The sequence below is a fragment of the Sciurus vulgaris genome (genome assembly GCF_902686455.1).
Source record: "Sciurus vulgaris genome assembly, chromosome: 11".
NCBI classification, from domain to species: Eukaryota; Metazoa; Chordata; class Mammalia; order Rodentia; family Sciuridae; genus Sciurus; species Sciurus vulgaris.
In genome coordinates, this window is record NC_136472.1 from 26,616,616 (window position 1) to 26,644,318 (window position 27,703).

At 43.8% G+C, this 27,703-nt stretch overlaps 2 protein-coding genes across 51 annotated transcripts in view; both read right to left on the bottom strand.

The window, feature by feature from the left end:
• The window catches only part of MADD (MAP kinase activating death domain), a 51,821-nt gene that overhangs the window by 21,631 nt on the left and 2,487 nt on the right, over window positions 1-27,703 (bottom strand). For 2 of the 50 annotated variants that reach the window (XM_079102993.1, XM_079102962.1), the window contains exons 2-29: window positions 26,119-26,277; window positions 24,931-25,527; window positions 24,118-24,421; window positions 23,484-23,615; window positions 22,862-22,975; window positions 21,249-21,329; window positions 17,287-17,465; window positions 16,264-16,499; window positions 15,915-16,071; window positions 15,580-15,683; window positions 15,307-15,497; window positions 14,800-14,924; window positions 14,285-14,424; window positions 13,138-13,239; window positions 11,777-11,836; window positions 11,318-11,420; window positions 10,771-10,957; window positions 10,524-10,674; window positions 10,003-10,209; window positions 8,219-8,272; window positions 7,199-7,299; window positions 5,999-6,070; window positions 5,507-5,665; window positions 2,960-3,062; window positions 2,623-2,685; window positions 2,257-2,377; window positions 2,047-2,152; window positions 821-931 (exon numbers count right to left, since the gene is read on the bottom strand). In XM_079102993.1, coding sequence (XP_078959119.1) covers window positions 821-931; window positions 2,047-2,152; window positions 2,257-2,377; window positions 2,623-2,685; window positions 2,960-3,062; window positions 5,507-5,665; window positions 5,999-6,070; window positions 7,199-7,299; window positions 8,219-8,272; window positions 10,003-10,209; window positions 10,524-10,674; window positions 10,771-10,957; window positions 11,318-11,420; window positions 11,777-11,836; window positions 13,138-13,239; window positions 14,285-14,424; window positions 14,800-14,924; window positions 15,307-15,497; window positions 15,580-15,683; window positions 15,915-16,071; window positions 16,264-16,499; window positions 17,287-17,465; window positions 21,249-21,329; window positions 22,862-22,975; window positions 23,484-23,615; window positions 24,118-24,421; window positions 24,931-25,527; window positions 26,119-26,180 — 4,122 coding nt within the window. In that variant the 5' untranslated portion in view covers window positions 26,181-26,277. Of the gene's footprint in view, window positions 1-820; window positions 932-2,046; window positions 2,153-2,256; window positions 2,378-2,622; window positions 2,686-2,959; window positions 3,063-5,506; window positions 5,666-5,986; window positions 6,071-7,198; window positions 7,300-8,218; window positions 8,273-10,002; window positions 10,210-10,523; window positions 10,675-10,770; window positions 10,958-11,317; window positions 11,421-11,776; window positions 11,837-13,137; window positions 13,240-14,284; window positions 14,425-14,670; window positions 14,925-15,306; window positions 15,498-15,579; window positions 15,684-15,914; window positions 16,072-16,263; window positions 16,500-17,286; window positions 17,466-21,248; window positions 21,330-22,861; window positions 22,976-23,483; window positions 23,616-24,117; window positions 24,422-24,930; window positions 25,528-26,118; window positions 26,278-27,703 lie in introns of all 50 variants that reach the window. The other 48 variants (XM_079102991.1, XM_079102961.1, XM_079102974.1 and 45 more) reach the window with 33 other exon arrangements.
• Window positions 18,716-19,733, bottom strand: LOC306638511 (histone H1.8-like; the record flags this gene model as incomplete). Its single annotated transcript, XM_079101751.1, is given in 2 exon segments — window positions 18,716-19,321; window positions 19,323-19,733. Coding segments are annotated over 2 exon segments (1,017 nt in total).

Here is a 27,703-nt window from a genome sequence, read left to right on the forward strand (position 1 = left end):
ACTGAGTTACATCTCCAGGATTTTTTATTTTGAGACATGGTCTCACTAAATTGCTTCAGACCTCACTAATTTGCTGAGGCTGACTGGGAATTTGTGCTCCTCCTGCCTCAGCCTTCGGAAGCACTGAGATTACATGTGCCACACCATACGCTACCACTATTCTTCCAAATTTTCTGTAAACTTGAAATTATTTCTAAATTTCTTTTTCTTGAACTGTTTCATTGTTAACACAAATTTCAGAGCCCAGATTCATCTGAAATTTTTGAAATAAGTGTGAGATTAAAAAAAAAAATCTATCATACTTGCATTTGAACAGAAATGCAATAAGCATACTTTTCATTTTGTTACACAGAATATTAAGGAGACACAGAATCAATGACAGTGGTTTAATAAAAGTAAAGGTTTTCAGTGAGAGATGATGGAGGTGAGCTTGGGCTAGCATAGTTTAGGGCCAGGGTGTTAAGGCATCAGCAGTTTACACACCACTGCTTTTGCAGCATCAGTGAAAATGTCAAGCCAGAAAACAGGTATTTTACTATCTTGATGAAAATAGCTTTACTTTGTAGATTCTCAGAGTACAAAGATTACACATAGAAAGTTCTGCAGTAGGGTAGTTTCAGGCAGAATCCCAGTTCAGAACACAAGGGCTAAAACCTCATCTGACTACTATCTTATTCTCAAATTAGGGCTGAATTGGACTGCACAGTTATATAGCTAAGAAATAGCCTTGGGGAAACCTATGCATTAGGCCAGAAGCCTAGCAGGAAGGCCAGTAAGTGCAGCGGAGTAAGAGCCCAGGAGAGGGTTGAGCTATGCTTACCAGATTTGCCAGCTGATCAAGCACCTCATTGATTTGCTGGCTATGCACAAGTCCAATATGTGACTTTCCCATCAGACGTCGAACCTTCTTTCGGATGTCATTCTTGTTCACCTGGAAAACCAAGACAGAACATTAATAAGGGATCTGTTCTGCTCTCAACTGAGGTAGAAATAAGAGAATGTACAAGTGAGCTTCCTCCTTTTTGAAAGTGGGATTCTGAAAGGACACATCTCTGAACATGGGAGAATGCTTTTGACTGTGGGTTCTGCCAATGTACTAGGGAGAAAAGTCCTAACTCTATCTTTGGTTAGTTCCTGCAAAAAAGTGGCTCTTAGAGCAGACAGACTTCAAGGGGACATGTCCTCCCATCCCCAACAGATAACATTCACCCCTAAAGGGCTCCTTAGAACATAAGGTAGAAATAATGACTCAGAATGGTGACTCTGAGACTGAGGTAGCCGAGACCCTCTGAAGGTTAAGAATTATCGTCCTTCCCCAACCAGTCAACTGGTGCCCCTGGAATTCAACAGAGTAGAGGGAATTTTACAACAAAAGTGAAGCAAACCAAAATCCTCTGCATCTGACTAAGTGATCCTTTCACATCTAAGGAGGCTGGGGAGAGCAGGAGGAAAGCCATTTTCAAGGACACATTCTCAAAATAACTCTCTTCTACCCAGCAACCCCCAAATTATGTTTCCCTATCAGAGCAGGACTTTTCATTTGGTACCATACTTCTTCTACAGCTATGAAAACCAAGACAACCAAATTAAAAAAAAAAAAAAAAAAAAACTCACTATTACTTTGCTAATGGGTAGCTCTTTTTACAGTTGTTGAAAAATCCTACAAACAGGCTGCTGCTGAAAAGTAAATTCTTAGCATCCTTTCTGAGGTTTTAGAACCTACTATTAATATAAATATATAAATAATTCATTGCATTCTGTGTGGAGCTCTATTGGCATCCTAAATCTATTAGTTCAGGGAGCCCAGATAAAATTCAAAAAAACATGGTATGGAATGAACAATTACCTTTACAACATCCATTAGCCTAAGAGCCTGGCAGTTTCAGCTAAAGAGATCCGATGTAACCTGACAGAGAGGACTCAGACTTTTGAAGTCCCCCTAAGATGCTTTAATAGTTTCCCAGTGACACCAGAATTTAGGCAATAGGAATAAACCTTGCCCTTCCAGCAATAGTAACAGCCAGACATAAGCAAAACCAACATTACCTTCATCAGCAGCATGTAGGAGATGAGGTTGTGCAAAAGTGTTGCCAATAAGCGATCTTCATCATCTTCTAGGCGCTTCCGGTCATGTTCTCCCAGGGACAGGTACCTAAGCAGAAGACCAGGCACAAGTCGGCCCTCAGGCAGGAGACTCCTAACTAATAAGGAGAAGGCTGAATTTGCACAGTTCCACAGGTTTTCCAAGCTCCATACCTGTCAATCATTTCCTGAGGACCCTGGTCCATACCCATCCCTTCTCTCTCTAACATCACCGCATCTAAAAACGCATCTTCCCAGAATTGCATTTGGTCCCACAAAGTAGAACGCTCTTTGCCTGTGTAGAATAAAGACTTTTTAAAGAATTATTTAACATGTAAGGAATACAGCTGCCAAAAATAAAATAAAATAAAGAGAGTAAACCCCAGATAAAAGACAGTGGTTCCAAAATCCAGGGTAAAGGAAATATGAACCTCTACTCCAGATCTAACATTCCTGCCACCAGAACCAGATGCTACCAAGTAAGGCCCAGCCCCGCCCAAGCAGGAGGCATAAATACAGCACACAAAGAAAGGTGGTTACTTATAGAAAAGGTCTCCATAGCAGCATCCTCTAACTGGTCCCACATCGATCCTTTGTCCCTTCCTGCCAATTTGTGAGCAGGAAAGACCATGGCAGCAAGGAAATGAAGAAAGGAAGACAGAAAGGCTGTTGATTAATGTCAAAATCCAATCCAGTCTAGTTTTCTCCTACTGCTTGTTCCAGACCCCATAATTCACTTGCTTCAGATATGACATTCTATCCAGCGTTAGCACTGTGATCAGTAAAGAGCCAAGCAGCTACTGGTCAGTACTACCCTCTCCCCTGGCTGAGCTCAGCTTTCTTCCAGTGTGAAGGGCCTTTCCAGTCCATTTCTCACCTAGGAGTCCCTCGTAGAGATAGACTCGCTGGCTTACATCTTCAGAAGAGCGAACTGGGCTGCCTGCCAGTTTCTCCTTTGGCTTCAGGCTGTGGGCTTTACCCTAGAGAGACAAGGTGATAGGTCAGTGAATAGGGACAAGGTAAACCAAACATCTCACCAAAAGGCTCACACCAGGCATCATCCATTAGCAACAAAAAAATTCCAGTGCCCCTACCTGCCTCTAGGATTTGACCAAAAGTCAATCTGATAACCCTGCTTTCTGTTACTGCCTCCCAAACCAAGTGATCAACTTTTCATTCTGACTTATCTTAACTCCTTAAACTCTGTATGACAAATTTCTCTTAAAAAAAGAAAAATAATAACCAGGCCAACTCTCTTGAGCAGCACAACATAGTAGAAAGAACACAGGTTTTGAAGTCAGACTGACCAAGGTTCAGATCCTTGCCTCATTAGCTATGTGACTGCAGGCATAAAACTTAGCTTCTCTGACCCTCATTTTCCTCATCACAGGACTACGGCAAGGAATAATTTTTTTTTTCTAGTGCTAGGAATTGAACCCAGGGCCTCATGCATGTTAGGAAAGTTTTCCACCACTGATTTACACCCCCATCAAGGGGTAAAAAGCACTTAGCAGTGCCTGGCACATAGTTGGTAACTGATTTTAAAAATTTTAATTTCTTCTATCCTACTATCTCATTACCTCTGAGAAGCATCACTAACTCCACTGGTCACTTCTGCAATATTAGCCGCTCTATTCAATCAAAATAAATTTATCCTAGGTAAGAGGTAAGCAATATCATGCCCTTTCACAACACAAGGACAGAATAAGCAAAGAAGCAACTGATTAAAAGTTATTGGGCAATATCTAATTAGAGTGACTAAATGCCAGTCTCGTAGTTCACAGTCCAATACTTTGCTCAATGGACCATACAGATTTAGCATAATTTATTTCTTATTAAAACAGTTTTTTGAGCCAAAAAATTTAGGTAACTGCACTCAGCAACTTGCCTGTACAAAAATCCCTTGCACCAGCACAGGACAAGTAAGAATTTGTCTCAGGAAGGTCTAGGAAAGGTAGCACAGAGCTGAATGGCTTTCTGAAGATTGATATTTCATGATATTTACCTTAACATTCAGAACAGAAGCACATTGGAAGGATCTTAAATTCTCTTGCTAAAACAGTCTTGAGCTCAGAGAGTTGAGACCCATTAACTTGAATGGCCCTGATTCCCAATCCTATTCCAACCTTCACTCTGGGAATCACTATTAGAAGAAATACATCTACAGGATGTCTTGGTCACCAGTGTTAAATAATTGATTTTATTTAAATTTTATTTTTCATTCTTCCCACAGATCAAAGATAAGGATCTATGAGTTCTTGTACAGAATACCCCATACTCTTCTCTAACAAAGAGGCAAGTGTATCAGAGTATTTAATGTATATTAAGAGGCACACACACACACTTGCCTTACTTGTTTAAGGCAAGGACTAAAAAGAATTCATTATATTACAGCTAGCCAAGGACTTTGGGTGACCTAGGGCAAATTCTTTTGGGCTTTGTTCTTTGTTCCCCTTGCCTATCAGAAGAGACTATTTATAGCAATCTGCTGAATTACAAATTTGTTGAGAGTAGGAATCATGCTCTCCATTCCTTTAGTATGGGAATCTGGCACTTAGTAAATCACTTCACACATGTTTACTAAGAAGTGAAAACTTTAAATGACTGTTGGGTAATATACTATAATAAATACTGTGTTAAGGTATTTATTATGGAAATAGAGAAGTGACCAAAATAAAATTGGACCAGTCCAGAGTTAATAGATAGACTGGCACTTAGTGATAGTTACAATTGCCCTGATATTGCCACAAAGGTTTTGCTTTGTCCATTTTAAATATGAGGATCACAGACTATGCCATGTGCATGCATGAACACATCACAATGAACTCTACTTTCATGTACAACTACAATGCATCAATTAAAAATAAATCAATTCTAAAATACGGGCATTATTACTACACATGATTCGAAGTTCTTATCTGACTAAGAAGGGCACCTAATTCACCTATGATTAAGAGGGTTCTAAAATCCCTAGATTGGGCTGGGGTTGTGGCTCAGTGACAGAGCGCTTGCCTAGCATGTGTGAGGCCCTGGGTTCAATTCTCAGCACCACATAAAAAAAATAAATGAATAAAATAAAGGTCTATCAACATCTAAAAATATTTTTAAAAAAATAAAATAAAATCCCTAGATCTTGAAGTCAAATTGCTAAAAAAGAAAAAAAAAAAAAAAAAAAAAAGCCTTGAGAAACATTGTCCTTAAAGCCAAATATTATCTATGCATTATCTTTTCCTTTTCTTTTTTTCTTTCTGGTGCTGGGGATGGAACCCGGCACCTTGCAACTGTAAGGGAAGCGCTCTACCATTGCCCCCCAGCCCCCAGACTATCTTTTCCTTCTAATTGTATCTCAACATTTCATTCTTTTCTAACCTATTTCCCTCCCCAACTAAAGAAATGGTCTTCTTTGTTAGTAAACAAAGCTTACAAAGATGGCACTTGTGGCAGAGTTGGTTTCAATTTCACTATCAGACAAAGTGCCCCGGGAACTTGCCAAGTGGGCACTGCCCTCACCACCTGGTCCATCTCCTGCATTGCTGCTCAGATCACTGTCTGCACCAAGTGTCTCTCCAGAACTATTACTCACCTGGAAAGGGAAAAGAGGTAGTAAGAGAGATTCCCCAGGGAAGGGCCCCAGAAATGTCACACTGTTTGAGCTCTCTGCTAACATTAGAAAGCACTGAATTTCACAGGTGAGTCAGATAGCTTCTCTAAGTACCTTCTTCATAAGATGAGGAGAAGCCCTGTGAAATCCCACATATGAACACCCATAACAGGCACACATCTCCACCATGAGACCCATGCTGAGCTGAGACTAAGAGCAGCCTCCAAAGAGAAAGAAGCCCTCCTTTTCCAGAGGGGAAACCCACACCCCACCCACCAAGATGCCAGTGTGGTGTTCCCCTACCACGGTGCTAACTTCAGAATCCTGACTTGAGCTGCGGATCATAACAGCTGGACTCACACCAATGACTGAGTCTTGATCGGTTCTCTGAAATAAGATCGTACAGATATAGTAGGGGAGGTGTCCCACCTGCTCTCGATTTCCCTCAGAAATACTGTTATCTTCTTCCTTCTCCCCTCCTCACCCTTCAATATCATCTCTAGAGAGGTCATGAGCGACTTATTTTTTCTTCAATAGAAAATTTATAACATATAATGAAAAAGAACAACACACATTAAAAAAAATACACATTCACTGCAGAAAACAGATGAAAGAACAAAGAAATAAGAATAAGCCACAATGTACCACCCACATTAACCACTGTTTTTCATATATTTCCTTTCAGTCTTTTTCTAATACATTCTTTTGTTTTGTTGAACTCAGGGGTGCCTAATCACTGAACCACATCCACAGCCTTTACATAAATATATAAAGTATGTGTGTGTGTGTTTCTGGGGTTTGAACCCAGGGCCTTGTGCATGTGAGGCAAGCACACTACCAAATGAACTATATCATATATTTTTATTAGAGACAGGGTCTCACTGAGTTGCTAACTGTATCACTAAGTTGCTGAGACTGGCTTTGAAGCTCCTCCTGCCTCAGACTCCCAAGTCACTGAAATTACAGGTGTGCACCACCATGCCCAGCTTTAACTACCTTCTTAAAGCAAAATTGGAATAATATATACCTAATATTAGAAATATTTTCCCATGTTACTAAGTTTTTGAAAACACAATCTTTTTTTGGATTAGGGACTGAACTCAGAGGAGCTTTACCACTAAGCTACATCTCCAGTTCTTTTTTATTTTTTATTTTGAGATATGGAATTGCTAAGTTGCTCAGGCTGGCCTCCTAAGTTGCTGGGATTGTAGGCATGTACCACCACACTAGCTTGAAAACACAATCTTTAATGTATATTAATATTGTATTACATGGATCTATTATACTTATTTAATCATCCCCCTATAATTGGAAATCTATCCTGTTTTGAAGTCTTTTTTTTTTTTTTTAAGTGAAGTTAAAACAAGGGTTGTGGGTATAGCTCTGTGATAAAGAGTTTTTTTAGTGTGTGTGAGGCCCTGAGTTCAATCCTGAGCACCATAAAAAAACAAAAACAAAAATGTGTTTTAGATAGCAAATTTAACCCTGACAATTTTCAACAAGGTTGCCACAAACCTGGGAAGCAGATGTCAGGCTCACACCACTATCTGCGCTGATCTGGGACTTTTTCTCCTCTGTCTCACCAAGGTCAAAGGTAGGTCTGATTACTTCGGGCCCTGAGGAGGGGAAGACTTCTGTTACTCACACACAGAGGCTCGGGGCAGGCTGGTGAAGGGAGTGGGACAGCAGCACAGTCTGGTCCGAGACCTGTTCAGCATGTCCCAGTCACCTTTCCAGGGACTGCCCCTCCACCCCAGGAACACTGGAGGAAGAGGTCACCAGGTACAAATTAGACTCTGCAGCCATCTTCTCAATCTCAGAAAATTCTAAGCAAATCATCCTAAAACAGAAAAGTTCCACAAACAAATGTCTGAACCACATTCCATGCCATCCAGAGTCAGAGCTTCACTGATGCCTGAGATCATTTAAGGGTCCCCAGGTCATTCAGTGCTTCCCACGCAAATGTCCCCGAAGGGGCCAGAAAAGGTTAGGCTAAAAGAGAAAGAAACACTCGCCTACCCCCACCCTATAATGCCTATATTTGAGAAAATAAAAAAATCCCATTCTGCCCCACCCACCCACAATGGTATGGCAGAAGGACAGAATGACAGAAAGCCAGAAAGCGTGCCTAGGCAAGCCACCAGAGGGAGAGTTGGGCAGCTACAGACTCAACACAGAGGGACAGCAACCATCTCTGCCAACTGTGCCCACAGGCCTCCTAACGGTGAGGGAGCTATCAGCCAATGAGGGACTCTGCAATCAGCAAAGGTTCTCCCCACCAACTCTGCAGCAGTAGAAAACCAGTCTAAGGGATTTTACTCAGTCGACACCCTGATTGCTAGCTACAAGGGAGGGGCAAGAAGCAGCCTACAAGCCATACACCTAGGAGTCACACACCACCTACCTGCTTTCAGTCCAAATACCCCCCAAGAGCAAATTTGGGGTGGGGCTGACAAAGGGAGCCTGCCCCATCTGGGCCTGGGGAGTTGGCAGGTATGGGAGACTTAAGGACAGGAAGGGGCATTTGTTCCTTACTCTGTTTTTCCAAAGCTTTTTGCTTTTTCACTTCCTGGTGCTTGTTCCATAATTCTACCCCAGATGCAATGCAAGCAGGAGAGAAAGACAGAGAGAGTCAGAGGCTGGTCAGCAGAGGAAATGAAACCCACCCACCCAAGTTGATTCAGTCTCAGGAATAGGATTACCAATCAAGAGATACAAGTATCTTTATTTGGGGGCAGGGAGGAAGAATCAAGAGATTCCAGTGCCTCCCCCCAAACTCAAGAACTAAAGAAATCAACTTTCTAAAACTAACCCGAATGTGGTAACAAAAACCCTGAAGAATGTTCAAGCTGATGGGCCCTTCATCAAGCTCCTTCATTTTGGCATGAGGAAACTGATCCTAAAGAGTCTGGAACACATGCTCAAGAGTACATAATTTAAGATCAGTTTGACTTCCACCACACCATACTCTCTGCCAAATGAGCTGAGAATAGCAGTTCTTATAGACCACAGATAAGAGAGATGATCATCTCAAGCAGTCAAAGGGTTTCAGAAACAGGAGCACCATCTGTTTGACTCACTGAATTGGACAGAGGCCAACTCATGCAGGCAGTCAGCATCCCTCGTTCCTGCTACCCAAAAAAACAACTCCCAATCAGAACCAGAGCCAGCCATACCAAGAGACCCATTCTTAGCCAGTCCTTGGGAAAATGCCTCTGATAGAGAACATAAAATGGTGAGACAAGCATCTCAGGAGGGCAAAGCAGAAAGAACACTGATTGGTACAGTTCTCTCCCTGAAACGAACTTTAGAGTTTACTTAGTGTGATCGTCTCATTTCCTAGATGACAGAGAGTCCCTGTGAGGGAATTTATTTGCCATGGTCTCATTCCTAACTGGGGGCAGATACAGGACTAAAACTCCAGATCTCCAGACAGGCAAGTAGGCAAATAGTACTTTTTCTAGAACATCACACTGGGCAGGAATAAGCCAGGACTGAATGCCTCTAGGACAATGTTATGCTGGCTAGTGAAGTGAGCTCCCCTGAAAAGGGAAATGGCTCCTCATTACCATTCATACAGACATATTGCCATTTGACCAATTGCTACATTGACCAATTGCCAATGCTCCTGGCAAAGAGGCATCAGCAGGAAGCATAATGCTCAGGGACCTAGAACCAGAAAAGATACAGTCCAGACGATTCAAGCTAAAGTAGGGAGTGAGCTAAACAGCAGTGATACCAGAGAGTGAATAGAAAACTATCAAACAGGATAAAGCTTTCAATGAAGTCCAGGTAGGAAGGATTTAAAGAAGAGCTGACCCAAAAATATATACCTCTGAGGTCTAGAACCCAGGGAAACAGAGTCACCAGACATGCTGCAGGGGAGCAGACTCCAGGGCAGTATAATGTTTCAGGTGGGGGAAAACTGGCTTCTGAGACCCAGATGATAATAATTTTAGAGCTCAAAGATATTATCCATAAACTTCTTTATAGCTTCTAGGAACTCACATGGCCTCTCTGCTACAGGAAGAAATCAGATATAAATAAAAAGAGGGACCAGGAGTGCAACTCAGACTCCCTGCACTATGCCTCACAGGGACTCTAAACAAAACTTCTGTTCTTCCTCTAAGATGTCAGTGGGGTGGCTACAGACAAGGCATAAGGGAGAGAGAAGCATAAAGAAATAGACACAGATGTATCTCCCTCTTTAGAAAGCAAAGCATGGGGAAGAGAAAGGCAGGAATCTGAATGGATGGAGAAGAGGGAGGGATATTTAAGAAGCCAGAACCCCTCAGCACACCAGACACCATGATACGTACCAATAGAGGCTACAAAATTCTCTTCCTTTAAACTTCTAGTGTCCACTTCCTTAGGACCCTTTCCTGTAGCACTTGGTGCTCGAGGTCCCAGCTGGGGGACTCTCAGTTGTGCCATAGACTTTGGGTCCCCCCGCCCAGCCAGACCAGGATCCTTGCCAACTGGGGTATTTACACTTTCTGTTGGACTTCTCTTCCGCTTGTCTGGTTCTAAGAAAAGATCAAATACAGAAAGAGGTCAAAAAAAGAAGTGAATGGGAATCAAGGCAGGGAAATGAGGTAGGAGAAGTCAGGATATGGGAAGATGAGGAACAGAAGAAGTGCAAGGAAAGAAAAGCCAAGACCTTATTTTTCATCATAGAAAAATACCCACTACATACAAACATGTTCTAGAAAATAAAACTTCAAGACCTAATGGGAAGCAGTAAGGCACTGGGAAATTTGCCATGGGGACAATGTGCTGACTCTTTCTGACAAATAGGACAGTTGTGGAGGGTATGCTGCCCAGCAGGTACGATCCCTACCTTTACTATAGTAGTGGGTCTGGGCAATTTCCAGAAGGCCAAAGATGCTGGCCATGCCACCCAGACCTGCGTGGGCATACGACTGCTCCAGGCTGAGGACTGTGCACTTGAGGAGATCTAACATTCCTTTGTACACCTTTCGACTGATCTCCTGCAATGACAACCCAGGTCCTAGAATTAGCAAATTCCCTTTGGCAGCCACATCCCTCTGCTTGGTTGATTCCAACCCCCTAGCCCAAACACTGACCACATCTGGGATGATGTCCTGTCGGGCATCGTCCTCTGACTGCACGACACGGTTCAACTTGCTCAGGACAAAGACTCGCAATTGCTCGCTCTCCAGCAGCCGGCGCACCTTCTTCATGTTGAGCCAGCCCACTCCCTGGCCGTCCAGCACACTGTGTACCACCTCCTTCAGGAACTGCTGGTTCTCACTACAGGGTCCACATGCCACTTTTGTGATCATCAGCTTCTTAGGAGAGCATCCCCCACTTTCACCAAACCAGATGTTTGCCTCCAGGGGCAAAACACAAAGCCTAATCTCCAAATATCATCAGCCACCACATCCCCCATCTCTGCAGTTAACCTGGTTTGCTAAGTCCCCACCACAGCAGTTACACCCTCCTCAACACTTCAAGCCATTACTATTGCATGGGGATTGGATCAGAAGCGCTGGCAGGAAACTGATTTCATTTACTCTTCTCAGGGCTTCTCTCCCAGTCCTGAGCATCAAGTTTTGTACGGGAATCATTATCTCCACTTCAGAACTTTTAAAACAGCTCTGCATTTATTACCTAGAATTGCTGGATCGGCCCTGGGGTGATGGAGGTTCTCTTTTCACTGTTGGACTGTGTTTAATGACAGATGACTTCTGGTCCACTAAAGCCCTCCTGTTTCCTACAGCAGGGAAGGTAGAATGAGAGACATCACTGTCACAGTCCAGAAGCTCGCAGTAGCACAGCCCTGGGTTGTCATGGTCCATGCCCATTCCCCAGCAGGGCTGGGTAGGGTGGCATCAGGGCATCACACACAGGCAGAAAGTAGCCATGGCAATGTGAAGGAGGTGGGGATGGAGACTCAGGCCACTCCACATGCACCAGCAGCATGCCCTATGGGCAGCATGGGTGTCATGGGGGATAGGCAAGGCAGGTCACTCATGTGATGCCTCTTGCTTCATGAGGAGGATGGCCCTCAGGCAGGCACGGAAGATGCTAGGAAAAAAAGATCATGCACAGCTCACGGGCAAGACCCACCTTCACCACTCCCGGGGCCGGCTTCAGTAACAATCTCCATTAGAGTATTTAGCCCAAATACTGGGACACAAAATACACAATTAGTAGGTGCACCACAATACCGCATCCCCTTGTACCCCTCAATGGAGCAGTAAGTCAGATCATCCAAGCATTCTCCCAAAGCTTAAACAGTGCACATAACCTTGGTTCCTGGGCACATCAGAGCTGGAAGCCAAGTGACCAGGAGACAACCAAGGCTCTATGGAAGACCATCCTTAACTGGGAGGCGGGGGGAACTCTCAAAGCCAGGGCTGGGGTAAATGATGCAGAGAGCCTGAGGTACTAAACAGGCACATGCATGAAAGAAGGACCACTGGTTTTCATGAAACATCTAGCACAGGGGTCCAGAGAGCCTGTGGGTATTCACAGGGGAGAGACTCATCTTGCAGATGTCGTCATGGGAAGTGGGGCAGGACTGTGAGGATGGGAGGCTGGTAGGAGGGATAAGTGCAGCAATGAGTTGAAGCATCAGCATGCAATCAAAGAGCTCGAACTGTTCTTCACCTCGAATGCATCAAATGAAAGCCAGCAACACTGACACCTTTCCACCCCTAACCTGCCCAGCCATGTAGGCTTCACTGTAGTAGTGCTAGTTAGTTCCCTACACTACCACTCTGAAGTCATTCTGCCCATGAATCCCATGTTCCCATCACCACTGAAGACTCCTGACATTTTTAATCCCTGGGAGTGAGGGATCAGTTAATATAGGGAGTTGCTTCTCACTGTACTTTCTACCATGATTAAATATTTCAGCACAATATCCAGAGAAAATAAATCAAATTAAATTCAGAAAAGCCTCTCAAACCACCAGAGATCACAAGTGAACTGAAACAAGGTTTTAACTGGCTCCAGAAACCAAATGATATGACCCAGCCCACTCATAGGCTCCAAGTTGACATGAAGCCACAGTAAGAGGTTGGACACCATAACACTGCCAGGATCTCCATAACCATCTTTCTGTGGATCGGTTCCTTGGGATAGAGTTCCTCCTGAGTTCATGCAGTGGGATCCTGCCCTTGACTGGGGGCAGCTGATGATCCCTACCTTAGTTGTGTACCTCTGACAAGGTCCCCTGCCAAGAGTAACAGTAATCCCACAGTTGCCACTATCCTCAATAATGTAACAGGGCCTTTTCTAGCTACAAAAGCAGTTCCCATATGACAACCACCAAGAGCCCATGATGTGAAGTGAAAGCCATGAGAAGCAATATGAAGGGCAACAGCCAAATCAAATGATTCACGGTACACAGGGCTCCTGACAAGCACCCATAGGCCTGACATTCTCCCAGAGTAACCCAGTTGGCAAAAGAAAGTTGTAGTTACCTTTCAGACTGGGGAATGGCGTAGTCTTCTCTCGGGCACCTTTGGTGGGCAGCGTGAGGTTTGAAAGGCTGAAACTTGTACTGTGGTTCCGATACAGGCTGCCTATGGGGGTGAGGAGGGGTGAGAGCAATGAGCTAGCAGGACAAACAATCAAGGCATTTTACTCCAGTGACTGTAGCAACATTTTCATCTCCCTCCCTTCAGAGAGCATCCCAGCATGCTAGATCAGACAACCACTGCTGTTTTAGAAGGCATCAAGTCTCACTTAGGGCAGACAAAGGAGCAATTGCCAGGAATGCTCAAAACCCAGTTAACAACTTTCTCTGGCTACCTCCCATAATACTATGTCTCTCATCTACTTCTACCGGCGTGAAAACTGGTAGTTAAAATGCTTCTAGTTTGAAGTGGGTGCTGTTCCTCCCTGGTATCTGAAAAAACTCACAAAATCATAATTATCCTCTATGGTGACTCTCTCCAGTCCCTAGTCTAGAGGTCTATCTCCAATCTTTAAATGATACCACACTTCATTGCTAGAGATACTCTCTAAGTTTACAAATCAAAACTCAATCTCATATAGATTTCAAAGCATGTTCACAAAATGGATGTATATTTGTTACCAGGCAGAGAAGGTAACAAATATACATCCAAAGCAGTATTGACCAGACTATTCCCATAAAACATATGTGAAAGTATGTGATTTTGAATTTAATGCTTAATTTATGGTTGACCACTCATTTGTCTTACCTGAAATAAAACTAAACTTCCAGGTATAACAAAATAATGACTAGTCTTTTTTTTTTCCCTTTTTGGGCATTAGGGATTGAACCTAGGGCTTTGTAAATGCTAGGCAAGAGTTCTACCACTGAGCTACTGTCTTTATTTTGAGGAAGGGGTTTGCTAAGTTGCTTAGGCTGGCCTCGAACCTACCAGCCTCCCAAGTATTTGGGATTACAAGTTTGCACCACTGCACCCATATTTTTACTGTGTCATCTAAAAGCACTTTATTCAGTATCACCCAAATGATCTGAATTAGAGCCTGATAATGCCAACCCAGCCCACATCTCAAGTTCTAATTCACATCAGCCATAGTTAGGCTCTACCACAAAGAAAAAAGGAAGAGAGCAATGAGAGAGCTTAAGGCACTTACTGGCAAAAGACATGATGCCCCCGAAGCCCTCGGTGCTGTTGTTGGAGATGGTGGAGTTGGGGGAGCTTGCTCGGGAGTCTGACTCTGCTTCGGAGTCACTTGCCAGTTTCAAGCTGTTGGGCCGCAGCAGCTTTTGAGCCCTTGAATGCACAGTGGCACCTATGAGCCCCAGGCAGCGGAACCTAATCTTGGGAGCGTGGTCCTTACGCTACGCTGCAGTCACTGCTCCCTTCCCACAACTAAGCCCCTAGATCAAAGCACCACCCTTTGGGGATGGCAGAACCATGAGAGCATCCAGACTCAGACTCTCTGCTTAACCCTTGCCCAGGGTCCACTGTAGTGAGGTCCTTCAGTCACCCATCTAGAAGGAATCCCCAGGCTCTCACCGATTGCCATTGACATGTTGGCTGAATCGGGGAGTGTAACTTTCCCCCTGCTCATCATCATCTTCCTCAGGGGGAAAGCCATACTGGGGCTCGAAGTATGGATTGTCATAGGTTCGCCGGCGCACTGACCCCTCTCCAATCTCTGTCTGGCGTCTGTCCGCGTTCGATTTGCCAATGCTGGGAGCCACGGTAGGGAGGGGCTTGGAGATGCCTACTGCTGCCTTATCATCCATCTCTGTAGACTCAGCAGGTTCCTAAGGGCCACATTAAATTTTAAAATATGGTCACATGGTGCCTAGTGATACCTTCCCATATTCTCAGTGCAGCAGGGCTGGGCCAGGTCTATCAGATTCCGAGCTTACAGAATGTAAAAAGAACTCTGTGGCACCCCATTCTCTGTCCTCACAAACTATAAAACAGGCATCTTTGCTACACCCTGAACAGAGCCCAGTGACCTCCTTCTGGGGTCAAAACTACATCTCAGAGGTTCTAAAGTCAAAGGACCTATGGACAGGAAGATGGGAAGAGTGTGAGGAGAGGCAAATTCACAGCTACAGCATGGCTTTCCTACTAGAGACAAGGCCCATATCCCAACCCACGGTTTTCATCCATCCACCCCTCCTAGTGCTCACGTACAGAGCTGGCTCCGTGGACGACAGTGCTAGGGCTGCTGCTGGCAGTGGTGCTGGAGCTGGAGCGCTGTGGGGGGTTTTCCTGAGAGATCTCACTGTCTGGGCCAGGCTCCTCGGATTCCTTTTGGTTCTGCAGGTCATCAATCTCCACCTCACTGGCATCCCCAAGTGCTGCATGTGTCAGAGGGTCCACATCTGCAAGGGGACAGATAGAGACCACCTCATCCCTAGCCCTAACCCCTGTTTAGAGCAGGCCGATCTCGCCATGCACACTTACTGGGAGTATCACCATTGATGTCACATTTCATCATTTCACTGACAAAGTCACCCAGGGAGGAGTAAGAAGAGCTTGAGTCATCATAATCCATACTATCGCTGCCACTGCAGAGTGAAGGGCATTAAAAAAAGAAACAAACAAAACCAGAAAGGGACAGGGAAAAAAATCTGCAATCAGAACTTGGAAAAACAAAAAGGGAGCACACTTTAACTCAAGTTCGGAAACAAGGAAGGCAAGAGAAACAATCAATCAAAATAAAATACAAGGCTTCGAAGACCTGACACCTAACTCCTAGGAGATTTTGCCTCCTATGTCCTGGAGAAGGGACTGCTCACCTGTCATCAGTGGGGTCAGAGTCAGAGTCACGCTCTGGTGGCACACTCAGTGCTTCAGCCAGCTGGGAGTTGCTATCATAGACTCGGTAGTGGATGGGCTGCAGCTGGTGGGCATACCACTTTGGCTTGTCACCAATCAGGGCTGGATCAAACATATCTATCCCAAGAAGAAAAAGAATAGTTGGGAGCAAGGAAAAAAGGGCAAGTAAACACAAAAAGTTAGGAAAAAGTCCAAAGCAAAACAGGAATGGAAGGGGAAGGTAAAGATTAGTAAGAGAACAAGCTAGGGAAGGGCCATCAGGAAGATACAGATTGGAGGAGGGGAGGAACAGAGGGCAGGTGAACTCACTATTGTGAATTCGCTGAAAGGCATAATTGGTGGGGTTTAGGATCCATTCTCCAAAGTACTCCACAGCCTGAGTCCTGGCCAGTTTCTCAGCAAAGGGAGTCTGCCTGGGACGCGAAGCCAGAAAGGAGCCAGCTTGGAAAGCTACCACAGGCCGAGGAAAGAGTCTCAGGGTACGTGTGTGCATCTGAAAGCCCTGCAGCATATTGGCAGAATTGAAGAACCGTACCATGGCCACTCTGGGGAAGAAGAGGACGGTAAGATAAGCTGAGACCCATATCCTATAAAGCAAGGATTCCCACAATCCAAAAGTCATTCTTTAACAGACTTCCAACATCCAAGAGAATGAGATCCTTTATCTAATTTTTTTTTTAAACTTTGTTTTGCTTCAATTTTGCCTTGTCTCCAAGGCAAAAATGTCTATTTTTTATTTTGAGACAGGGTCTTGTTAAATTGCCCACACTAGCCTTAAACTTGTGATCCTCCTTCCTCAGCCTCCCAAGCCACTGTAATTATAGGTGTGTGCCACTATGCCTATCTTGGGAGAAATTTAAAGAATCACTGGTCTTTTCTCTTTCTTTCTCTCTTTCTCCCTCCCTCCCTCTGTCCCTTCCTTCCTTTTTTCTTCCTCTCTCTCTCTCTCCCTCCCTCCCTCCCTCCCTCTCTCTCTCTCTCCCTCTCCCTCCCTCCCTCTCTCTCTCTCTCTCTCTCTCTCCCCCCAGTCCTTTATTTATTTGTTTGTTTTGAGAGAGGGTCTTGCTAAGTTGCTGAGACTGGCTTTGAACTTGCAATCCTCCTGCCTTAGCCTCCCAAACTGCTGGATTATAGACATGCACCATCATACCTGAAAAGGTGATAAACTATTCTCTTTGCTTCTGCTAAGGTGGAAAATATAACCGAAAATCAAATATCAAACACATTTCAGACATAAGAAAACTCTGATTCTGGAAAGTAGTTGGCCCCAAACCCAAGGGAGCAACGAAACCAATTTAAGAAATCAGGATTTCTTAGTTTGCTTGGTCTTACCTGGTTGCAACATCCACTGAATCCACATCATTGCCATAGATGAGGGGGTTGAATTCAGTGGAAGGTGTGGACTGCAGGTCACTCGAAGGCCTTCCCAAGAGAAGTGGGATCTCCTGGCCCTCATGAAATTTCTCCAGATTGAGGATGGGCTGGGTATTGAGACTCATGCTGGCTAGGGCCTGAAGAACAATAAAAAACTCCTCATAAAAGGTACTGGGCACCTAGCCAGTCTCAACTTTAGGAAAGAGCCTTCTTAAAGTCTTTGTCACACCTTCTGACCCAAAAGTTTTCAACAGAGAACTGTGCTCTGCAAATCATGGCCAATCCATTTTAGAGCCTTCATCTTTGAAAACAGAATCCAATTATTTAAGCCTTTAGAATACTGCCTGAATCATGTAGCTCTCAATCTTTTTTAAAAATTTTATTTAAGTTGTAGTTGGACACAATATCTTTATTTTATGTACTTATTTATATATATGTGGTGATGAGGATGGAACATAGTGCCTCACGTGTGCTAGGCAAGTACTCTACCACTGAGGCATAACCCCAGCTCTGTAGCTCTCAATCCTAAGCCAACCTAGCTCAAGACAACTTGATCAAATCTGACAGGAAAATAGTTTTCTTTCTTTCTTTTTTTTTTTTTTTAACTTGAACACAATCCTTGGAATATTACTCAGCCTTAAAAAAGAATGAAATTATAGCATTTGCAGGTAAATGAATGGAGTTGGAGAGTATCATGTTAAGTGAAATAAGCCAATCCCAAAAAAACAAAGGTCAAATGTTTTCTCTGATAAGCAGATACTGCTCCATAGTGGGGGGTGGGTAAGGAATAATGAAGGAACTTTGGATTATGTAGAGGGAATAGGGGGAGAGATGAGGCGGTGGGGATGGGAAGGATGGTAGAATAGGATAGACATTATTACCCTATATATATGTATGATTACATTGCTGGTGTGACTCAGCACCATGTACAGCCAGAGGGATGAGAAGTTATGCTCCATTTGTGTACAATGTATCAAAATATATTTTGTCATGTATAACCAATTAGAACAAATAAAAAATTTTAAAAAACACACAATCTTACATCTGCTAAATAATGCCTATTTTGACAGGACAATAGTTTTGCTTTTCTTTATTAACAAAGACTTTCAAATTGAAATCTATATGGAAACATAACTGAAATCACCTGGGATGTTGTTAAAATGCAGAGTCTGATTCTGTATGTTTGGAATGGTTCTGGGTTTTTTGTTTGTTTTTTCAGTACTAGAGATTTTTTTTTTTTTTTTTTTTACAAGGAAGAAAACTAAGTCTTTATTGATAAATAGGTTACAATAAAATTGAATAATGGTTTATCAGGGAATAAAAATTCAGGGAAAATGTCCATCTCTGTCCACCCGGCCTCTAGCTCTCAGCCTCTACCTCTTGGCCTCTAGCTCTTGGCCTCTACCTTCTTGCTGGGTGCTTTGGAGGATGAGGACTTGGTGGGCAGTCTGGGCCTTCTTGGGCCCTCGGGGGCTTCTGTCTTCCTGGCCAGGGCTGTGGGGACAGCCTTGGCCCTGTCACCCTTCTGAGCAACAGCAGCTGCTTTGGTTCTGGGCCTCTGCCCAGCCCCCTGGCCCACTCTCTCTTTAGGGGCCTGGGCTGCCATCTTCCTTTTGGCTGGGGAAGCGACTCCTTTCTTGACCTGCTTCTCTGCGGGTTTTGAACTCGCGCCCTTGGCTTTGGATTTCCCACAGGCCTCTGCGCCTTGTCTGCTCCTCTTGGCTTTGACCTTCGCCTTCTCACCAACGCCCACGGCACTGGAAGGGGCCCGAGTGGCCTTGGCTGGTTTCTGGGGAGGCTTCCTGGCCTCGGTGTCCTTGGCCTCCCTGCCTCTCTTGGGGACCTTCTGGCTGGCTGCACCTGGTCTGGGGGCGGCCTTCTCCACCCGGCCAGAGCGCGCGGCTTCCTTCTGCACCTGGCTTGGCTTCTTGGCGCCTTTCCCAAGGGCCTCGGCGGCCTTCCTGGGGACCTTTGGGATGGGCCTCGGCGGCCTTCCTGGGGACCTTTGGGACCGGCCTCTTCCTGGGCTGGATTTTCCTCTTGTGCTTGGGAACCAACTTGAAGCTGCCCGTGGCGCCCCTGGCCCTGGAGTGCGCGGGCCTGGCGAGCAGCCCTCTCGCCAGGCCGGTGGCCAGCGCCTGCTTGAGCAGGTACTTGAAGCAGGCGGCGTCGGCCGGTGGGTATCTGTGCAGGATGTAGAGCTTGATGGCCGCCACCGACGTGCCCCGCCGCTGCTCCCCGGCCTGCAGCGCCTCCAGCACCATGCGCAGCATCGGGGGCTTCCTGCGCCCCTCCAGGCCCCGCGGCTGGCTCGGGCCTGGCTTCCCAGACCCAGGAGGCGCAGATGGCTCTGGAGGGGTGCTAGAGGGGACCGGCGCGTCACTGGTGACCCATCTGGGAGCCATGGGGCAGGCGGCTGCGGGCGGAGGCAGTACTAGAGATTGAACCTAGGTGTGCTCTATCACCGAGCTAGATTCCAGCCCTTTTTAGTTTTTATTTTGAGACAAGGTCTTGCTAAGTTGCCTAGGCTGGCCTCGAACTTGTGATCCTTCTGCATCAGCTTCCCAAGTAACAGAGTTTACAGGTGTGTGCCTTCACACTTGTCCGATTCTGTACCCATGGACTACACTTTGAGAAGCAGGGATCAGATGCAAAATCAATGAATTCAAGGATCTTAGCTCCTACAAATATTTAAAGTAATAAATTGACATAATTCTCATATCAACTTCTCCATCTCATTAGTCATACTTAAGCAATTATCAAGAATGGAAACACAGTAAATGAAGACAGCTAGAAATTTCTGAACTTGCAATCCTACCAGACTCTGCAGCAAGGTATCATATTACATCAGCAGTGATGAAGCAAGTGAGAATGACAGGGATACAAAATGACCCATTTAAATACAAATACATATCATCTAGAGGGACTACTGAATACTTCAGACAACACAGGAAAAAGGATTTCTAAAGACCCTTCAAATGAGAGGGGGATTACTAAAACAAGCACAGTGCTAGCTACTGGTTGTCTTACATAACACATACAGCAGGGGAAGGGAATGTAGCCTTATTGTGTTTTACCTCCAGGTACTGTGTTTAGCATGCAGAAAGAGGAGAAGAAAATTGACCAATGAAAAGCAGATGTAAGGGATTACATAAAGAAAGGATTTTTTTTTTTTTTTTTTTTTTCTTTTTCTGTTTTTGGTGCTGGGGATTGAACCCAGGGGTGCTTTACCACTTGGCTACATCCCCAGACCTTTTTATTTTTATTTTCTCTTTTGGGACAGGGACTTGCTAAGTTGCTGAGGCTGGCCTTGACTTACAATCCTTCTGCCTCAGCCTCCTGAGTTGCTAGAATTATAGGTATGCATCACCACACCCCCCAAATATTTTTTTAAAATATTTTTTTAGTTGTCATTGGGCCTTTATTTTATTTATTTATATGCAGTACTGAGAACTGAACCCAGTGCCTCACGCATGCTAGGCAAGCACTTTACCACTGAGTCACAACTTCACTCCAAAAAAAAAAAGGAATTTTTGAGGAAAGGACTCTATAGGGACTATACGATTGATTCAAGAAAATAAAAGGAGCCTGCTGGTAAAACTACAAACTCCCATCTTAGAAGACTGAAAGAATGGCTCCAAGGTCATAAAGAATGGCAACCATGACAAGAAACAGAAAATTAAAGGTTATTTTATACAGCATCATAAGCATTACAGAGCAACAAGGCATACAACAAATTAGAAGGAATCCTTTTGAGAGTCACCCCTGTCACCCAAAATTGGGATACACCTCTTAAACCCATCAAAGGCAAAAAAAATCTACTTAAGTCTAAAAGGAAACAGGCTTGTCGGATAGCTGTCTTCCTACAGCAACCCCAGGGCATCTGTTACTCCCTTTCCTTTCATTCACTCCTCACCTACCTGCTTTAAATGTTTTTTCAGTTCCAATGATTCTGGCTCTGGCAGAATGGGGAGCACTTCTGCATTGGTGGGGGCGATCACCTGCATGAGAAAACATAAAAAGCAAGACCTCATAATTAACTGCTCAGTACTAATCTCCAGGATATATAAAGAACTTAACACCAAAAAAAACCCAAATAACCCAATCAATAAATGGGCTAAGGAAATGAACAGACACTTCACAAAAGAAAAAATACAACTGATCAACAAACATATGAAGAAATGTTCATCATCTCTTGCAATTAGAGAAATGCAAATCAAAATTAAGATTTCATCTCACTTCAGTCAGAATGGCAATTATCAAGAATACAAGTAATAATAAGTGTTGACGAGGATGTGGGGAAAAAGATATGCTCATACATTGCTGGTGGGACTGCAGACTGATGCAACCACTATGGAAAGCAGTATGGAGACTCTTTAGAAAACTTGAAATGGAATGATCATTTGACCCAGGTATCCCACTCCTCAGTTTATACACAAGGGCTTAAAATCAGCATACTACAGTGAGGCAGCCACATCAATGTTTATAGCAGCTCAATTCACAATAGCTAAACTATGGAACCAACCTAGATGCCCTTCAACAGATGAATGGATAAAGAAAATGTGGTACATATACACAATGGAATACTACTCAGTCTTAAAGAAGAATGAAATTATGGTGTTTGTAGGTAAATGAATGGAACTAGAGAATACCATGCTAAGTGAAATAAGCCAATCCCAAAACACCAAAGGCCACGTTTTCTCTGATAAGCGAATGCTGATCCAAGGTGGGGGGTGAGTAGGGAAGAATGAAGGAACTTTGGATTATGCAGATTAGAGTGAGGGGAGGGCTGGGGCAGTGGGAATGGGAAGGATGGTAGAATGAGAAAGACATTACATGTATGAAAAAAATGTTAAAGAATTCCCCATTTGTTTACAATTAATCAAAATAAATAAATTATATATAAAAAAGGACCCCCCATAAAAATTAACTGCTCAGGAGTTTCACTTATATAAGGGAAAATACGAGACTAGGAAGATTCTGTAAGTATAATATCACATATGCATAATGTACCTGGGCATATAAGACACACACACACACACACACACCCCTGAAAAAAATATACTTGAATGTTATTGGTGACTACTTCTAGATAATAGGGTAACAGTTCTTATTTTTTCTTTACATGTATTTGTGTTTTCCAAGGAACACATATAAGGGTTTTCTAAAGTTTTAATGTACTCATGCTGCAAGATGTTAATATGATTTTTTTTAAGTCTGCCCTGAAAAGGCCATTTCTTAGTGGAAATCATACCCCAGGAAAAGCATTAGAAGACCTACACCATTTAATGACATCATAAAAGTAACTGCCCTACTGCTCTTGGAGGATGCTGGGAGAGTACTTAATTCTGGCAAAACTAAATCCTTTAATTCTTTGAGTCTTAATCTGGGCCTATCCTGCCAATAAATAAAAACAGCATGAGCAAAAGTTGTTTCAACGAGTTGTTTCTCACCATAGAAAACGGGTATCACAGAATTGGGTCTAGAACACGATCTTACTCTAGGCACTACAATGCCTCAGCCAGAACCTCACCCGATTGCTGTCCAGATCCACTAGCCATACATCATCAGGCATTTTGAAGTCTAGTTTGTAGAGGAAGAAGCTGGCAGGGACCCCAATGATGTAGGGGGTTGGAGCCAACAGCAACTGTGGAAAGAATAAGAGCAGAAGAAATGAAGTTCAGACTCTCAATCCTGTTTTCCAAACCCTTAAGCTAGTTGAATTTTAAATTTCAGAATTTTTCAGATTTTAGAAAGGCAACACAATGCATTTTCTGTATATCATGTAATTCCTACAGCAGTGTAGCAGGTAGTCTACAATCATTAATTGTGATTAAGGATTTTTTTCTTTCTTTTTTTCTTTCTTTCTTTTTTTTTTTTTTTTGTAGCACTGGGGATCAAATTCAGGGCCTTGTGCATGCTAGGCAAGTGCTCTGCCACTGAGCTACATCTCTAGCCTTTAACAGTGATTTAAAAAAAGAAAAACTACAAATAGCATAGGTTTTGTCATCAAGTCAGTTTAAATCCACTAGATTTCACAGACAAATAAGTTATAAGAGATTGAGGGCCAGTTTTGACTTATGGCTTCTCTGGGCTTGAGCCTTCTCCCTTACAAAGATACAGGTGATAAAGACAGAAGACACCTTGAGACTCACCTGCTCTGCTGATGCCATGCAGGTGGGAAGCAGTGGGATGACAGGAAACATATACTCCAGGGGGTAGATCATTGCCACAAATGCCATCACAGACATGGAGAGTGCATTGTAGTCCCGGGACTGTAGCACCACCTGCCATAACCACACCAGCAGTCACTCAACAGCATAAAATCAAGTTGACAAGAAAACAGCTTTCAACGCTACAATCTAATTATCTCACCACGTCTACAGCTGCAGCTTGGTTTTCACAATCATCTCAGTCCCGTGTGCTACCATGTTTGCCAGTTCCCTACCTAAGCACTGAAGTACTCTTCGCTTGAATCATTACCTTCCTAGTTCTTTTGCTCCCTATCCTAGCAGTGGAACAGGACTACTGGTATTTCCTGAGAATTAGATCAGTATCATTAAGGATAATTCAACTGAGAGGCAAGTCCTCTGAAAACTCCCTACATGATACTAGTACCTTAATTCAACCCATATCTAATGAACACCTGCCATACACCTGGCATTCTGTTACTCCTGGAAATTAAAAGATAAAAATGACAGTCCCTGTCCTCAAAGAGCTCATGGTCTAGGCTTTGCCATAGTGCCAAGCTCTTTCCCTGGAAAGCCTATACACAGCTGGCCTTCTCACCTTGTGCTCCAACAGGATGCAGGTTAGCACCTGAAGACAAGCATCGACACCCAGAAGTTCCAAGGGAAGGTGCAGAGGGAAATCCACTAGGGTGAATCGAGAGGGGTCTGGAAGAGCAAAGGTCAGAGCTGGCTGGAGCTCCTGAGGTAGGACCTCAATGTCTACTCGCTTCTGCCCAGAGACAGGTACTGGGGAGCGCAGCAATCGATAAATCCAGGCCTCAATCTCTCGAAGGTCATGCAGAAGTGCACTTGACTTCTCTTCCACTAGCAGTGATCCAGTAAAGATTCGCCACATGGTGTCCCTAAGGAGCAGATAGCAGGCATCAGACATAAGCATTAGGAGCTGATACCCCACTACAACCCAATATAGCCATAGAGGGTATGAAAACTGGAAAAGGACTATCATTAGGAAATCCCACTCTTTGAGCTCCAATGGGACCAGAAGGTACACCTGTCCTAAAAGGAAAGTTTCAACAATAAAATGATAACTAATACCTTATGATAATTTACACCGTTCACTGTTCAAAGAGTATTAGCTAATGAAGGTATACACAAGGGCAACACAAGTGTAAAATGCATAGGTAACAGCATTTAATATCATGCCCACCATAAACATTAAACTCCTCAGTATTATTCTAAATGCAATTGATAGGAGGTTCAACTCAGCAGTGGTCTTTTGCTTAGTCAAGGACTCACGTGTTTAAAAGGTCTAAAGCACCTGCACAGGAAATTTCCCACTCCCCTCACAGACCAATCATAACTAATCTCTAACTGCTTACTCACTCTTCTGAGCATGAGCAGCAAAATGTACCTTTGTATGCCTCGAGGGATGCCCAATTTCTTGCCCAGTAGCCGTTCGCTACAACAGTCCACCAGCCTTTTGAGGGTATACAGACACTCTCGGAAGGTGGAGAAGAAAGGGTAGTGGCTGAGCACGCACAGGGATGTCAGAGTACTGTTGCGGGAGCGGCTGCCTGCCTTGGCCCGGCGTTTGCCCCGAGGAGACTGGTTTACATCGGGGGTGGAGTCAGCACTAGGAGGCTGCAGGGATGAGCCACTTTCTGAGCTTTCTGTGCCAATATCTTCTGAGGCACAGGTGGCACCAGTTCCTTCCTTCCCACGGGACCCTGCTCCACCTTCCCCCTTTTCCTTAGGCATTCGCTTTTGGAAGGAGCGGTAGAAGTTAACACAGATGCCATAACGTGTGACACCAGTGTCCTTGTCAGTGAGGGTGAAGACAAAGGAGGTATCATCCCGAAGGCTCATGCGCCGCTGTCGCACACTCAGACAGCCCTCTGGCTGGCAGAAGAACACTACATCTGGAGGCAGGGGAAACTCAGGGTGATCCTCTAGCGGGTATCGCCGTAGCAATTCAGGAGTCTGGGCCACACTATCACTGCTTGGGTGCCTGAGGAATATAGAGACAAACTCAGCAGCCTGAAGGGATAGAACATGCTATCAAATTTTAACCACACTCAACAAATAAAGCTCAGAATATCATTTTGGATAAAGAAACCCAACTGTAGGACCTTGGAAAACATTTAGTTAGCAAGCTGAATGAAGTCTGCACTGTCATGAAGACACATGACTGTCCGAAAAGGAAGATTTCAACAATAAAATAACTAACACCTTATGATAGTTAACACCGTTCAAAGAGTATTAGCTAATGAATTACCAAAAGAGTATATGCAGGTAAAGTAGGAGTGCAATGTACTTTTCCTTTTTATAAAATAAGAAAATTCAGATATAAAAAAGTATATTTGCTTTCAAATCACAAAGATGTTAATTAAAAACAGAGTTTTCCTCTGTAGAAACAGAGGACCAATACTCTGGATCTGTCCATGTGTTGTTTTCCCTACAAGCATCAATGCTCCCATAAGGGTAAAATAAAAGGGAAAAATGAGATATGCAAAAGCAATATGGAAACAGAGAAGAGGAATAATTGCATATTTTGTGGCTATTCCACACAACAAAACAAAAGATATCTCTTCTTGGTTACCTGGCCCCTACGATCACTAGATAGTCAAGTAATCGGGGGCAGAACTTCTTCTTTTGCACCATGGTTCCAATTCATCAGTTCATCTCAGGGAAACTTCAGGGCATCAAGCAAGGAGTTGTGTTCCCAGGAAGAATTCTGTTATTATCTGATAATCCAAGTCTAATAGGAAAAAAGGACTGATAAGATTCATTGCTGTACCTGAGGGAATCATCCCTCTGGCAACTTCATCCCAGTCAAGGGCACAGGTCAGAAGGCTTTCCACTTTAGTACTAAAGACAGGAAAACCTGACACTTGTCTAGCTTAGTGTCTAGGCTTAAGAGTTCATAGAGTCAAATGTCAAGTAGGATAAGGAGCTGAGGATGTAGAGTGCTTGCCTGACAGGGTCAAGGCCCTGGGTTCAATTCCCATCACCTCAAAAAAAAAAAAAAAAAATTAGGAGGAGAAATAACAGCTCATGTCCCCATCACTACCAAGTGGCTCATTTTCAGTCTAGCCCCTGGGGCTCTGTTTCTGAAAAACAGACCTGGGCAGTCGAATACTGAATCAGTCATTATGATAACAAAAATTAAGTCACTTTCAGGACTGCTCCGAGGACAATTGGGATCAAACCAGACTCTTCAATCAGCACTAATCTGTACTTCTCCGTCTAGATGGAACCTAATTATTCTGTTTCAACAATCCTCATTCAGCTTGATGAGAAACTACCATATAGACTATCTAGTTAATTGCACTCAGACAATAACAACAGCTGGCTATTCTAGCTCATGTGATCACAGATGAAGAATGTCCATACCCCAGCTGCCCCATCTCAACCACTTTTTCTCCCCCATCAAGCAAGAAAGGGGCCCAGTGGCTAGTGCTACTGGCTCTGCCCTTGGTGCTGAAGCAGTTTTTCTCTATTCTGGTCTCAAGATTGGAATTGGTAATGCAATACATACAGAAGAGGCCTTGAACTACTCCGTCTTATAGAAATTATGAGTTAAGTGTGAAAGAGTAGGATTTCTCCAACTTCAAGGAAGGGTGTTCAGAAGAATTCCTAAACCATAGTTCTAAAATTAGGAAAAGCTGCCCAGCATGATGGGCATGCCTGTAACCCCAGTGGCTTGGAAGGTTAAGGTAGGAAGATCACAAAATCGAAGCCAGCCTCAGCAATTTAGCAAAGTCCTAAGCAACCTAGTGAGACCCTGGCTAAAAATAAAAAGGGCTGGGGATGTACCTCAGTAGTTAAGTGCCTCTAGATCCAATCCCTGCTACCCCCACCAAAAAAAAAAAAAAAAAAAAAAAAAGAAAGAAAGAAAGAAAAGAAAATTGGGAAAGCTTACATGATCTTAATTATCTATTATTTTCTGTTGAGTCTCCATATACTTTTTAAAAATATTTTAGTTGTCAATGGATCTTTTATTTATTTATATGCAGTGCTAAGGATTGAACCCAGAGCCTCACACATGCTAGGCAAGTGCTCTACCACTGAGCCACAACTTCAGCGCCTCCATATACTTCTTTAAATAAAATATTTCACTCCACCACAAGATATTTCCAGTGTTCCACAATTTTGCTTGTGTGCTCTGTACAGTCACACAGAGA